Source organism: Cucumis melo, chromosome 2 (assembly GCF_025177605.1).
Source record: "Cucumis melo cultivar AY chromosome 2, USDA_Cmelo_AY_1.0, whole genome shotgun sequence".
In the NCBI taxonomy this organism is placed as follows: Eukaryota; Viridiplantae; Streptophyta; class Magnoliopsida; order Cucurbitales; family Cucurbitaceae; genus Cucumis; species Cucumis melo.
The window spans coordinates 7905831-7922162 of record NC_066858.1 but is presented as its reverse complement, the minus strand read 5'-3'; the positions used below and the strand labels follow the sequence as shown (position 1 = coordinate 7922162).

Genomic DNA, 16332 nt, shown 5'->3' with positions numbered 1-16332 from the left:
TAGTTCTTTCATTTGTAGTTCTATATGAAAAATTTCCCCCTTCCCCATTATGTGCCAAGAAAATGGACATCTCTAGTACTATTCATTAGTATATACCAAAGTTTATTTAATATAAGAATTCATCTATATTATAACATTACAACAACAAAATAGAAACCCATTCATTCGTGAAGGCATCCATAATTTAGTTCACTAATAAAACACTTACTTTCATGCAATACAATGATAACACAAGCCAATCTCAAGGACTATATTAATAAACTCGAGTAAAAGAAATTGAGCTAGGACACATTTGTACAACTTATACAATGGATCATGTACAAAAAAGGTGATTCGACCAACAAAATGTAATAATTGGAATCAGAACAAATTAAAATGCAGATAAACAGTATAAAAAATAATAAACAGAAGGAGTAATACGCTAATCTTTATCACTAACAAGAGTTTAATCAATGCATAAGAATGCACCTAGCAATGATGCAACATATATGATATTCCCATCTTAAAAGTAGATGATTGGTAAAAATGAAAAGAATAATAATAATACAAGGAAAATAAAATCTAAACCTACAAGTTGTATACTCATTAGGCTAGAAATTAACAAGACTACATCAATGTTTTCTTTTCCTCTTAGAACTTGTAATGCTCATATCCAACTTACCGGGTTGAGCATAAGAAGATTTGACACTGATAAGACCACTTTTTGATAATGAATTGCATTGCTGAAGGGCCTCATTCAATTCAGCTTCTCTATTTTCAATCCCATATTTCTGCAATTGTACATCTTCAACTCCCATTGCTTTCAGATCAACCTTTTTTTTTCAAAGTAGAACATATATAAATAAATAAATACATAGCTTCGAGTGTACGTACTAGCATTTACGCTTGCATTTAAGATGTATATTAGTTGGACGCAAGCACTAACAAGAAAAACTATTGGTGGAAACATAAATATCGTAAGAATTTCAGTAAACAAATTTAAAAGTTTTGAAACCAAAATCAACGTATTAAAAAATTAAAATTTTGTAAAGGATTTAAAAACAATTAACATGGTAGGTTATTGTACTCACATTTACTTGTCTGGCTCCATCATAGAGGTCAGCATCAACCGAAATCTCATGTGGTTTTAGTATTACCTAATAATTTTAAGATGATAAAACAACTCTTTTTGGGACAATTAATCGTTTTAAACAATATCACAACACAATTAGATCTTACCTCTTCTTGTTGAGGAAAACTTGTACCCATCTCTTTCATTAGAAGGTCCTTGAAATGTTGGTAGAACTTCTTCATCAACTTGTAGAATTTTGACAAGACGTGTGTCCTTCCTAAATTCATACCGACCTATTGAAATAGTAAAAACAACACAAAAACCACTTAAATTATCGGTATTGTCCCCTAAAAAGTTATTAAATCTTTAAACCCATAACAAAATATAATTGCTATTAAAGCTAGAAGCTTTGAGACCTCAAGACTTGATATATCTTTGAGTTGCAAGCCAACGCATGATAATATAGAAGCTTCAACAGCAGATAATGTGACTCCTAGTTTTCCATCAAAATAGCTTTGAGCAAGCATAGTTGCAACATGAAAGACCTTCAAAAGTGAAGAAACTAAGAGATCAGTATTGAAGTATAGTAATAAGACTACAAGTCCTCCAAGAAAAAAAAAGGTGGAAAAGAACTACAACACATTTTCAATTTGCAAAATTTTCAATGTTTTTAATCTAAAAAGTAAAAGTTACCCAAGAGTGATAATTAAAAGCTAAACTCAAGTGTGCGACAAGAACTCACCTCTTTATAGTCTATTTGATTATTCACATATGCTTCCAATTCATCAAAACTAGCAAGATCAATGGGTGACTTTGAGCTTTCCTTTTCTTGAGATGCCCTTGATTCAGCTTTGGAGGAACTAATCTTTGGATCCAAGATGCTAAAGAGTTGAATGTCCAATTAGTATTTTAGTATACAAGAGATTGTAACTATAAACATCTTCTAATATACATACCTCATAACAACCTTGTAGTCGAGATCTCGAAAGAAATGAGGAACATCAAGGATAAACTTACTTCTAAACCCTACACCATTTTGAAATAACTATGTCTTCAACAATATATCCAATTAAGAAAAAAACATATGATACAAATTATGACTAAGATACTCACGTTTATAGAAAGCGGTGGTAAGTCCATGGGGCTGAGAACATGAATCTGTTATTTGGTCAAGATTCAATGGCCTGAGCACCATACAACTACACTCACCAGTCATGTCATTCTGTATGCATTAAAAATTGATCACTAAAATTGTGAAAATTAAAGATAGTGCAAACAACAAGAATCGAAAGAGAAGATTAGAATTATAACTGGATTTCGAGAAATGTAAAATGGAAGAAACTTAAGTTTCTTCCAAAATCCAAATAGTTCGGTTGTGAGTCCAAATGAAGCACCAACGTAATCAATCTTTTCGGGTGAACGTTCGGAAACAGGAACAAGCAGTGGGGGAAGATTTTGTTTAGGGACTATGGTTTCTTCTTGCAACGACACCTACAAGTTGTAATGCAAAACTAATGAATCCAAGAACAAACTCAGAAAAAAAGATATAATATAACCTCTCCAGCAAGAAAACAGGTTGACAGAATTAAAAATATATTTTAAGAGGTAAAGACAATTAGAGATTTTGATCCAATTTTTTTAAATTCTAACCTTTTTGGCATGCTCAACAACTTTTTCATTGGTGGTAGAAACATTCTCACATTCTCTTTCACTAAGCTTTGTTAGTTTTCCTTCGTAATACCTGTGCAACAAAATGAAGATCAAATCAGTTAAAAAAAACTTCAAGGTACTGAATAAGTGAATATAATACGTACAACTTCTCCACCATAAATACAATAATCCACTCTGATTTTTATGAAATATGTGCTGAAGTGAAGATTCTAGGATTAGCCATTGCAATTCCGACATTGAGCAAGAGCAAATATAAAGAGTTACTTGTTCAAGTAAATGGAATAAACATTTTCCAAAGGGAATTCTCAATATAAACAATTTAGTGAGAGGAGATAATTTTCTTTTCAGCAAACTTTCCAATACTTCTGTGAATAATCCAGGAGTCTGAAAACTTATTTCCAATTGACAGGATGACATCAATCTCAATTATGAACTCTTCTTAATGAAAATTGTGTTTTCTGAGGGAAAAATTCTGATTCAAGTTTATAGCGTTTGCCAAGTGCTAAGGATACAAAGGTTATCCTAGGGGGGTCGGGAAAAAGTATCTTAAATATTGGCATGATTAGCATTGACACAGGATTGCCATAAGAAATGATGCTGAGAAATGATGCAATTATTATTTCTTTTACAACCTCATGTCTCTGATTCATTATGTCAGGCCCTTCAACTATTTTGTTTTCATCCAGTCCTTCGAGAAATATGCATTTACAAAATAAGGAGGATGTTTCTGATTTAGGGGAAGTTGAAAGACCAACCTTTGAGATGTTATAGCTTCTGTTCCTCGTATATGTATCTTTTTAAATGACATTTATGATCCTCTTTTCTCAGTTAGCCGTTTATTTTCAAGCTTTTAATGTTGGTTAACCGCTTCTGTATTTTACATTTCCATCAACCAATGCTTGTTGTAATTTCAAATAAGCATATACATAATTGTAACCAATGACCAATTTCAAGGTGTGAAATAAAATTTTAGAGAAGGAAAGAAAAGTAAAGAAAATGAGTACCTTGTCAAAAGTTCCATAGCGGTTGACCCATATCCCTCCTACAGAAACCGCAGTAAAATTTGTTAATTTGAGGAACAAGTATTCTTCCTTTTTTTCTTAAAGATACAAACAAGTATTCTTCTTTAATAATAGCCCATTTGCTGATGAATTAAAATTTACAAAAGGCTCTAAAATCACTCGGATGAACAGCTATCCTTACAATGAATAAACAATATACAAGAATGAAGGATGTGAGATCCATACCCTTAAAGCACTAGGATGAACGGCTATCCTTACAACACGAGCACCTGAGAGACTTGGAAAATCCGTATCCCTAAATACTTGACAAAATTTCCAGGGAATTTGATCCCCAGGTGGCTGACGACCCATTTGCAAGCTCTGTAATGCAGAATTACGAGAAATTTGTCCTTCCAAACAAACCTGTATACATCCAAATATACTTGACATGTTAAAAAGGAGTTGTATCCATGAAGCTAATAACTACTACAAACTACTAACTGCTGGCACATATAGTCATATTTGAATGGACACGAAAGAAAGACTGCACTTTGATCCTTCAAAAAAATGGTATTGTAAAACTAATCAAACATGTATGAAAAAAATTGACCATAACAATGACAAAAAGAGAGTCGAAGGATGGGAGTCATAATTCATATTTTGAGAATATGTGAAGGAAACTGTGAACTAATGTTAAAGATATTAGAGTTTGACTTGGACAAGGTACACATTTTTTACTGACCTGTATAACACATAAAATATCTGGGAGAACATTTTGTAACTCATCAACCGGACCTATAAATAGGGTCAAGAATAATCTTTTCAAATGTCAATAATATGTAAACATCACAATATCTAAATATAAGAACATACCTAACAACACAAAGAGATGATGAGCTGGAGCATCAGCCATTAATTGAAGATCGTTGGGAGAATTTTTGTAGTGAGATGCAACATAAAGAGCCATCATCCGCTAAATAAAGAAATAAGACAACAAGTTAAGATCAAAACCTAATACAGCTTATAGTGGCTTAAAGACCAAATTGGAGTATGAAAAGAACCTGAAGAAAAATTTCACTATCTTTGTGAAAGGAGAAGAGAGTGTCTCGATTCACATAATATAAGTTGCACTCACTAGGTAGGGGAAGCCTAAGCAAGGGGAAAAACTACAAGGATTAACAACCAGCTATTTACTTGGCCATCAAAATTAAAGAACAAAATGTCTGTGCTAACCTCGAGATGGGTGGCACGGTACTTGTAACATCCAGGCAAAGTAAACTATTAAGCCAACTCTCCAAATGATCGCCAGAAGCATATCTAATAGGTTTTTGCAATTCTAACATACAAAACTTTCTCCCTGCAGCCAAAAACAAAAGCCATTGCCACTAAAATTCCAAGCTAGAATACATTGAACCAAAGCATGAGCTGATTATTTTAGAATGTCGCGACAAAAGCTAAAAACCAAAAAAGTCAGCTAGAATACATTCACAGTATATATATGTATATTTTTCTTTTTTTGAAAATGAAACAAGACTTTTCATTTTTTTGAAACGGAGACGAGCCTCTCTATTAAAAATAAATGAAACCGATGCTCAAAGTACAAGAGTATCATACTAAGAGCATAATCAGAAAAAGACAACGTCATCCAAACAAACTCAACAAAGATGAACCTAGGCAATACCAAAGGGAAAACAACCAACAAGTGATCACAAAAAAAGAAACAACAAAAAAATCAAAGCAACATAGAGTTGAAACATTAGTAAAGAGCTTAACACAAAGAAAATATAAACACTTTGATGAAAAGCGCCCTCTCCGGGCTGAAATTTTATATTCCACATGCTTCAATTTGAGAAGGGAAGGGAAAACCAAGAAGAGGCAATCGGTTGCTTCAAAACTATCCAACCCAAATTAAAATTTTCCAAAGATCTCTGTCCTCCACTGAAAATCATGATTGTGAAGAGGAAACATCCAAAAGGCTGAAACTTTTAAGCTAACAGCATCAATTAGAAAATTTTGCTCTTTCTTGAATATGAGAGAACTAGTTCTGAATAAGTATTCAAAAGACTTGAATCCCAACACTTTATCTACAGCCTTCAAACCTTACAAAGTACCCAATTATTGGACCAAAAGGTGGCTGAAATCAAATCTCAAACGAAAACTAGTTTGCATTTTCCTACTATCGACTTTGAATGGGCTAGAATTTCGCAATGCTTAGGTTGAGAGGGGTTTCCAGAGGTCTGGTTTTCATCATTCGAATCTTCTTCATCCTGAAACAAGTAGTTGAGATCAGTTTCTAAGGGGTCCTTAAAAGAAAGGTCCTCTAACTCATTTAGCGTCCCCAAATGATCATCTTCGACGCTACTCACACTAAAAGGAGAGTCAAAATCCAAATCACATTTCTTTTTAGATGGAGGGTTTCATGATTGGCAAGGGGGAGCCTCACAACAATTTTACTTTTGAGGAAGGTAGGGAAAAGACAGAATATTTAAAATGTGGAAGGCTAGATCTCAAAGGGGCTGATCTGGTTGAAAGAGAAGGAGCTTGGACTCATGTACAATTAACCTCCAAAGAATTGGGGTTTTGATCTGAAATCAAACCTGCCCTTAAGGAACTCTTTTTTGAATTTAGGATATCTGCCCTAATTGAAGATGAAGAAGCTTGGCCTTTGGTGTCTTTTACCAATAAAAAATAAAAATTTAGAGGAATTAGGGTTTTGTCTCTACAAGCATCTTTTCTAAGAGATCCTTCAGCCTCCTTCTAACAAAATGCTTGGGAAACGTCTTAAAGGGAGGCAAAGGTTTCTTTGACTTTTTATGCTTTTTGGAAATACATCTTGGACCGGAACAAGCCAAAGACACTTGAGATGAAGATGGTAAAGACACAGATGAAGATGAGAGGCTTGAGGCTTTTCTAGAAGGAAGACTTGTTTTTTATATAATGAAAGGAGGCTAATGCTCAAAAAAACAAGATATCAAAACAAAGGGAAATCAAATAAAAGTAACACGAAAATTAAACCGAAAAAATAAATGAATAAAGGTAAATAAATATCTCTGAAGCACTAAGAAGCGCCAAAATCTTCCATGAACTAATACCTGAAAGGCTAGCAGAGTCATTGCCTTCTGCTATTTGACTTTTCTTTTCCAAATGCCTTAGAAGCTTTAAAGATAAAGAGCGGCCAGTACCTTCATAACTATACAATAATAAAGCATTGAAACAAATTAGTAACTAAGAAATATGGTCCACACATTTCCGAATGATAAATTCCAAAAGCTGTGATATAAGAAATACATAGTAACATGTATACAATTACCCATTTACAGTTGAAGATAAGAAAACCATATGAGATCCTAGCAATGACCGAATGACGGGCAGAGGTATTGCAGCCGCTTCATCAATTACTAGTAGCTCAGCCTGGGAGAGCTTTTGATACTCATTGGGTAGAATATACTGCAACAGTGTTCACATAAAATATTTTCTAAAATATCCAATTTTAAAACAATGCATAGTAAGGCAAAATTTATGTATTTAATATTGCTTATGGAAAATAAGCCTCTGTTGGGAACTAAGTAAGTAATCCCAATAAGGGAGAATCCAAAATTTGTGGTTTAATAAATGTAGTAACTGACACTTATGTGCAAACCAAGTTCTTGCTTTCTTTTATTATATAATGTTGCATGCACTTTTTAAGCTTTTAAGATTGGTTCTTCATTAATATGCTCTCTCTCTCTCTCTCTCTCCCACTTCTAGGCTTCTCTATTGAGAATATTCTCAATATATGACTCTATTGTACCTTGAGTATTATTATTAATAAAGAAGCTTGTCTCCTTTTCAAAAAAAGAAATGGTCTTATGACCAATTGGTTGATTTCAAGGCCTTAACAACACGACTAATCCCCACAAACAAAAAACCACATTTGGTTCTCTTTTAAAATTATATCAACCACAACTAAATAACAGCCAACAATGTGATAATGAATTAACGACCATCAATCTGCATCTCTGTATAAGTAGTTTAAACCAGGTTTTTGGATAAATGATAAATATAATAAACAAGAGAATGTATACACCCTCTATTTGAAGTTATCTATTATTTAATTACATTTCCTTTTCCTGTAATTCTCCCTCAATAAGAAAAATAAATAACAATCAAAAAGAAGAAAAAAGAAAAAAGAAAAAAGCTACAAAACCTAAGAAAATATTTTACCCCAGGGTTTGGGATGAACAATTAAGAATTTCAACGATAAATTTCCTCGTTTAAACATGCAAAAGGACAAAAAACAGACCTGAATGGTTTGCCGATGTTGCTTGTAGATGTTCACTTGTACAATTGTCTTCCGTGACTCTGAGCTAGAACTTCGCACCAAATTGTAATGCAAATGTTCCTTATAAAATAGAGGAACTTTCAATAAAATCTTCCAATCATTTTACGACAGCTTAAGTGAAAAAGATCTTTATGAAAAGACGATTTGTATCTAAATAAGATTGACAAGACCTCCCTATTCAACTTAATTTGTTCTATAAATGACAGATGGTAGCTAAAAGTGAATATAAAATCATTACCTAGGGGAATGAATAAAAATGGCATATACTTATTGAAATTTGGCCTCTAAGCTTTTCTTCCAAATAATAGTTTCCACTATTTCGTACAAGTTTAATGTTTGATCCATCATTAGGTCATGTTTTCTTAGTTAGATAAAATGAAAATGAAAATGATATCTCTGTTTAAAGAATTATTAAGAAAATGGTTTTAAATAGTTGGAAAAAATACCATTTTGGTCCCTAAGTTTTCAGTAATTATTGTCTTTGGTCCATAAGTTCTCAAAATGTATCTTTTTAGTCCTTATGTTTTGAGAAATAGATTTAAAAGATCCCTAAATTAGTTTTTTCGTTTTCTATAGTAATGGATATGGAATAATACGTTATTAGTTTAATGTTGACATGGAAATTATAGAAAAAGGGGATTTTGTTTTTTATTATTTGTTACATTTTATTATTTCCATGTCCGCACTAAAATAATAAACATATTTTTTTGTTACGTAGTGAATGGAAAGACCGGGTGAGGAACCTTGTAAACCTATTTCTCAAAACTTAGGAACCAAAAAAGGTACATTTTTGAAAACTTAGGGACCAAATGCACATTACAAAAGGCATAGGGACCAAAAAAGTATTTTTCCCTAAATAGTTTTATGTTTCTTTTTACCAAATATTCCATAGAATTAGATGGAATTGTTTATAAAAACTTAAATGTGTACACTAAAATCCTTATTCACAAATTTGAAATTTTAGGGGGAAAAGATCCATTTCGATAGGAAGGGAGATAAAAAGAAGACTATTTCACTTGTGATATTTAAAAAAAAAAAAAAAAAAAAAAACAGAGAGAGAAGAAGAAGAAGAAGAAGAAGAATAAATATTGGCATCATTCAAATTCAACACAGTTCTATGATAAGAACGACACAGTACCTCATATTGAAGAGTCTTTAGTGCCTTGCAAATAAACTCAAATAATGATTTCAAGTTCTCCGGCGTAGGAGCAGTTACAAAAATATTAGAGTACCTATACAACAAAGCCACAACCAAAGTAAGAAATACATTTATGGACAAAACACAACACTCTGTATGCTTATGGACAATAAACAATATTGTGAAAACCTTAACTTAACTTACCCGGACGCAATGGCTCCAACTATTGCTATACCTAGTGCTGCAGATTTACCTCTTCCTCTAGGAGCAATTAGTGCAACAATGCTATCAGGTGTTTTATCAAGGATAGTATCAAGAAAAATTGAAACTGCTTTTCCCTGATCATCGAACAAAAATTTTTAAATAAAAGCTCTTAATAGCAGGAAGGCCAACAGTTAAAGAGATTTAATCATTACTTGCCTGGTCTAATGTTGTGCAAAGCCTAACTAACAAACCAATTGGGAAAACATCGTGCAATTGGTCTTTTAGATTTTTCAATTCTTGCTCCGTTTCAGACCTACATTCCTGACAAACCCCAATAGAAAATATATAGCTTATCTTATAGAAAAGAATAATAAAAAATATAAAATCATCCAACTAAGAATTGAAAAGAACCTAATAAATCAACCTTGGTCCAGCATAAGCATAAAATGCACACTTCTGATGAAAAGCAAAAGAAGAGTAGAGAGAAAATTTTCTGTTATTCGATCAATGTTCATCCAGCGTGACAAAATTATTTTACGGCCATTACTTTAACAACTAGTGTAACTTCTAGTGAAGAGTTTAGATCCATTCCTTTAATTACTTGTGTATAAAATTATGGTCAAGGTCTTGGTAATAAACTTGGCAAAGTCCTAGTGAAGATGGAGCAGCACCACACGCTCACTTGGACAGACCCATGTGTCACAACTTTGCCACTAGCCTCTCACTATCCTCACTTTACACAGGCTTTCTCATTGCAAGAAGGCCACAATTAAAGAGGTGTGGTGTACTGAAAATTCTTTTTGGGATTTAAAGCTTGGCCCAAACTTAAAGGATGGAGAGGCTATTGAATGGGCAGATCTTACCCTAGACCTTGCACTGATGGTTCTCACACTTTGAAGGAATTCAAGGAGATGGTTGATGCCACAGCTTAATGGTTCTTTCACTACCAAATCTTTATTCACTAACATGAGGGATACAACACGTACACAACTCTTGGAATAGACATTATCTAATTGAATCTACATATTTTCATTCATGGCTCCTTTGCTAGTAAATACTAGAACACGATTACCTTTTCAAAAACAAAAAATACTAGAACACAATTCTTAAAACTACTGTCCGGCTGTGAAGGATATCCTCAGCAAGGGCTTTTGAGTCATTTGGAAAAAGTGTAATCAAAGGGCTATTTGGGGAAAACAGCACAGCTGCACAATTTAGAAGTATTGATTGATCCCATTATCTACTATACTAGTTACTATCTCTTGGTGTAGATTATCTACCATCTTTGCTCAATATAGTCATGCATCCTCTTTCTATACAAAAGGTAAAGCCTTTTATAATCATCATGGATTATTAATCCCTTTTGTAAATTTCATATATCAGTGAGATTGTTTCTTATTAAAAACCCTTCAAACATAATTTCTGGTTTTCAAGGGGCCTTCATTGTCAGAAGACAAATCTTAGACGAGATTCATTTAACCAATGAAAGCCATAAAGAAAATCTCATGCACTTTCACAATAATAGAAGCTAATGGGCTGGTAAAGGAAGATATTCTTTATATAAATAGGCTAACCTCATTAATAGATGAGGAAGTTAGTGCCCTCACACGAGAAGAGAGAGGCAAAATATTGAGTTCATCATCCATGACCATGCATGCTTTGCATGATGCAAGAGATAATAGGAATCTCTCGTTAAAACGAGAAACAATCTCAGCATGTGCCTCTGTCCGATAACGCTCGTGAATGTCCTAAAATAAGAAACACAAGGAACTCTCATGAGTCGTAGTTAAGAAACGAGCATGAAAATTTAGAAAGTTGAGTGACCCTTGAAAAATAACGATATAAGTTTGTATAAAGGTAAAAGGAGATTAGATCATACCATAACCATGGTACAAAGTGTTGTAAGTGAAGATAGCGTGTTAAGAAGCATAACCACTAAGCCACCACCTTCAACAGTCTCAATGGTTCTAGCAAGTATGTTAGGTGTCAAAGCCTCAAAATCCTATAAAAAAAGGGTAAATCAAAGAGAATAATTACGCCGTATAAATAAGAGAATTCTAATAACAAGTAAAAAAGAATGTAGGCACAAACCTGTAGAACACACATCCCATAAGTATTCCCAAGTATACGATCTGAGTCCTTGTATTGACAATAGGACAAACCTCCACTTTCACTGAAAAGTAGAAATGGATCTACTTTTTCAGGATCAAGAAGTCCTCTTTGCATCAACTTTTTTACTTGTTTAGCTCTTTTCCTTTTATGGCTGTAACCCACACAAAATTATCCTATTTAGTAAAATTTCTATAAGCAATAATATCAAGAAGTTTCATAACAAGAAATAAAAAAATATATATTATAAACATAATTGTTGTCTCAGCCCTAATCTTCGTCAATTGATTTTCTAGTTTTCACCCGTACTCCAATAGTTGAAAGAAAAATCATCAGTTCTGTAAAACTGATCGTTTATTCCAAAATCTTAATATGAATAACATCAATAGTCAATAATGGGATCAAGCATCAACTCTTTGATGTAATCCAAATAGCTAAAACCTAACGTCCTAGCTTAAATCTACTCTCTTATTATTTTCTGTTTTAGTTTTCTATTATAATAGTTACAACTGCTTAGTTAGTTACTACATAACTAACTTGTATTACATTTTCCTCAATAAATAAACATCTTCTCTCACATTGAGAGGCAAGATTCATTCAAACAAAAAGATTAGGCTTTGGTTTTACACCAATTGGTATCAGAGCTCCATAAAGCTCTTGGGTCCACGACTGTCCAACGAGTAAATCTGGTGGCGGTAAAGCATCCTACTCAAAACCAAGAGGTGGATATAACTCCCTTCCTCTCTCCAAGAACCACCTCACGACAATTGTTGTCCTTGGAGGCTTCGATGGAGGGAATGTAAGCATCACTGAAGAATTTTTACAGCGGCTGGAAACCTTAGCTCCTCCTCAAATTGTACATGAAGAACATCATGAATTTGTTCAAGAATGGGGGCAATGAGGTCTTCGAGGGGCTTTCCCTTCAAAGAGATGGGTGAAATCTTCAAGAAAGAGGATTTGAAATGCAAGAAAGAAGAAGATCGGTTCAAGATTATCAAGAAGTACCTCCAAGAATCCAAGATTACTCCCCAACTACAAACAACCCCTCTATAACCAATACGAAAACAGCTGACAAGGAACAAGAACTATAGCTGATTACATAGAGGAATTCCACCAATTAGGGGCTAAAATGAATTTGATGAATGAACAACACCTCATTGCTCGGTTTGTTGGAGGATTAAGGTTTGATATCAAAGAAAAGGTAAAAGTTCAGCCTTTTCTAACCCTTTCTAATGCCATCACTTATGCAAAATCTGTAGAGGAGATTAATGAATTAAGCTCAAGAAAGAAGGTCCGTGGAATATCAATACTAGCCATAAAGCTACTACGCACACTCTTCTCTTACTCAATCCACTAAAGAGCAAGAGAAAGACAAGACAAGTGATCCAAATGGGAAGAAGACTAAAGTAATTCCTAAGAAACAAGCAGAGAACGTGTATCAAAGGCCTAATCTGAGTAAATGCTTCCGTTGTGGACAAACTAGCCATCTCACTAACTCTTGCCCTAAAAGAAAGACCATAGCCATCCTAGAAGAAAATGAAGACCTAGTTTGAAGAGCAAGAAGGAGATTATGATCAAGATGAAGAGGTTCTAGAACTCAATGAAGGGGAAAGATTGTCTTGTGTACTTCAAGAAAGATGGAGATACTCAAATTAATGAAATTTGCTCGGTTCCTTCGTCAATTGGAGAAAGTTATAAAGATCAAATCATGTGATGTCTTAGATATGGATGTTAGTCATATCTTACTTGGGAGATTGTGGCAGTACGATGTTCAAGCAGTCCATAGAGGAAGGGAGAATACCTATGAATTCCCGTGGACGAATAAGAAGATTGTCCTAATGCCTCTTAGTAAGAAAAATGAAGAAGGCATTAGTTCAAAGCAATCCAATAACCACATCTTGATCAACTGCTGGATGATGCCAATGAAGTAAGGGAATTCCATGCAACAAACAGTCTGCCAAATACATAAGCCGAAGTTGTTGAAAATTCTTTCAGATAGAATAAGGGATTTCAATTGGAAAACTAAAGTTTAGAGAGTAAATCTCAGGGACCAAGCAGGATTGATATTGATGCTTTTGAAATATCAGAACTATCAGTAACAAATGGTAATGGAGGCTGAATTCAATAATACACCTGTTGAGAGGGGTTTAACTCATGAGTTGTCCCTTAGTCAGGGGACAAAAGGTAGGTGTATAACATCACTAGAAGGCAACATCTGTGGTACAATACTTGATAATAGAAATATCCATAAGTTCAATACTAATGAATACTATATAGAAATTGGCGATTTATCCGATGAAAATGTGAAATGTGATATTGTGGCAAACAAACTTCCCAGTTGTTCAAAGTAGAGGAGATTGCATAAACCTACACGAGACATAGAACATAATATTTTTGTTCAAAGCATAGGAGGTTGGTTTGGTCATATGCACATGATGGATTCCAACTTACATAGCAAGCCCAACACGAGGACGAGTTTGATGCTCAGGGGGTGGAATGATGTAATCCAAATAGCTAAACCCTACTGTCCTAGCTTAAATCTGCTGTCTTGTTATTTTCTATTTTAGTTTTCTGTTGTAATAGTTACAACTGCTTAGTTAGTTACTACATAACTAAATTGTATTACATTTTCCTCAATAAATATACATCTTCTTCATTCAAACAAAAAGATTAGGCTTTGGTTTTACACCGTTTACTTACTCTTTATACACTTTTACTGTGATATTATTCACGTTATTAACAATCCAACTAAGTTATTAATTTGATATTGAGATATCTCATAAATTTAACTTCATATAGATGCAAATGACAATTACATAACATAAAGCATTTTAAGGGAAACGTTACACGTGACACAACTTAAGTGTTATTTATCAAGCTTCATCTATTACTGGCTATATTTATTATCAAAACACCTAAGAATTTGCAGGAAATTTCATTTATGCGCACAAAATGTCAATTGGCATTAAAATAAAAATTCGAAAAACCTGCTAATCTCTAGTTTGTTCTTGTAACACCACAGGACAGTTGGGCGAGATTTCATTAGTTCGTTACTCAACAAATAATGTAGATTAACCACCTGAAAAAGAATCCTTAATTAGAAAAATATAAATATTAAGAATTATGACTATAACTTCACTAATAAAGACATAAAAGGATAATAACCTGATCGCGAGCCTTATCACCAATTATAACAAAAAAAGAACGATATTTCATCTTCACTCCATTTTGAATCATGGAGCGAATTCGATCATCAACCTTCTTTCTCATGTTTACACCTAACAAGGAAGATGCAGTCAAAGTCATAATCAAAAGCTTTAAACCATATTTATTTATATCCAGTTTGGTTTGTAGTTTACATTGAGATTATTAGTTAATATCGGTTCTATGTCAAATGGTCAGTGCGAGAAGCATCTTATCTAGGCTTTCATGAAGTCCAATTGGCAAGAAGTAGTTGAAAACGATTGAATTTTCCAATGTGGTCTCCCCAACAGAATAAGGACAAATTAAATCGGAAATATAAAAACAAAACCAAACATTTTGTGGACATTATATATTGTATAGAGGACAAGTGGACATTAAAATAATTATCCTAAGGCCAAAAGCTATCATCCCTGACAACGACATACAAGATTCAATTAGCTACAATGTGCTAATAAAATAATAAGTTATATATTCCGGTCTCTAAATCGTAACTTGAATACAAGAGGAAGCCCTACAGAGGTATGTTCTAGTCGTAAATGAAGCTGGTTCGAGTTCAAAGGAGTCTAAACATGGGATTCGAAGCCATTAGAGAGTGAGTGAAGTTAAACTAAAGCCGAAAAAGAGAAGGTCCAAGCCAAACCTTGATTATGGAAAACAATGCTAAAAGTCAAGTGGAGGAAAAAAAACACTAAGACGACGAGAAAGGTGACGAATCGGTGTAGGGGTGGCGAATCGGTGTAGGGGTGGCAAATCGGTGTGGGCTAGGTTGCAACCTTCCCCCAATATATGACATTCCAAACTCGATTGACCCAACTGTAATGAAATAATTTTTTATATTATATTATATTATATTATATTATATTATATTATATTATATTATATTATATTATATTATATTATATTATATTATATTATATTATATTATATTATATTATATTATATTATATGATACTATATTATATTATGTCATACTATATTATACTATGTCATACTATACTATACTATAGCAAAAGACACTAATACTGTATAAATTGAAGGGACTACTATAAGCAATTTCTAATTTGAAGATGGAATTTAGAAAAATAACTACAGAATTAAGATTTTATTACAAAAATGTCTCAATATAAATTAATTAATTAAAATAAATGTTAATTCATTTAAAAACTTTAAAAAAAAAAAAATATTCACTACAAAATTTTATCACCATTTATTTATTTTATAAAGCGTAAATATTTTATAAATTTATCTAACATGAGTCCAAATCAATTGTTTTGTTTGTGATCAAATCCCTCTGGCACATGTTATACTTAGGAGGGCCTATTAATAATATATATTTTTTATTAACTTTTTTATTTTAATCAATTTCTCTTAAAAATATTTGTAAAAAATTCTGGAATTCTATTCAATAATAGGCATTAATAAGCTTCTATTAATGTCTGCGAATATCAAGTTATCATTATAGAATATAAAATTTTGTTATATTTTGTAAATATTTTGATTCAATTTTTTATGTATTTGAAAATCTCTCGAGATATTACATAATATTAAAGGAAAATTGTCAAAAAAAAATAGAAAATGTGAAAAAAAAAATATTTACAACATATAGCAAAATTTCATATTCTATTAATAATAG

At 32.9% G+C, this 16332-nt stretch overlaps 1 protein-coding gene across 4 annotated transcripts; it reads right to left on the bottom strand.

Moving 5' to 3' along the window:
- Positions 1–398: 398 nt before the first annotated feature.
- On the bottom strand, positions 399–15497 carry LOC103491965 (RNA cytidine acetyltransferase 1-like). 4 transcript variants are annotated; one of them, XM_008452103.3, is made up of 27 exons: positions 15340–15497; positions 14661–14773; positions 14483–14574; positions 11478–11649; positions 11266–11388; positions 10961–11134; positions 9603–9707; positions 9387–9520; positions 9183–9276; positions 8006–8104; positions 7034–7170; positions 6816–6913; positions 4957–5080; positions 4785–4872; positions 4597–4696; positions 4466–4518; positions 3970–4146; positions 3727–3764; positions 2702–2792; positions 2363–2542; positions 2165–2273; positions 2008–2077; positions 1794–1932; positions 1468–1596; positions 1219–1344; positions 1071–1136; positions 399–812 (listed from the first exon to the last, which is right to left on the bottom strand). In XM_008452103.3, the coding sequence occupies exons 2-27, from the start codon at positions 14763–14765 to the stop codon at positions 612–614; spliced, it is 3024 nt and encodes a 1007-aa protein (XP_008450325.2). In that variant the 5' UTR covers positions 14766–14773; positions 15340–15497; the 3' UTR covers positions 399–611. The 4 variants fall into 4 exon arrangements, with proteins under 4 accessions (XP_008450325.2, XP_050936761.1, XP_050936760.1 ...); XM_051080804.1 differs by lacking the exon at positions 15340–15497 and adding an exon at positions 14855–14873; XM_051080803.1 differs by lacking the exon at positions 15340–15497 and having other exon boundaries at positions 14661–14848.
- Positions 15498–16332: the final 835 nt, after the last annotated feature.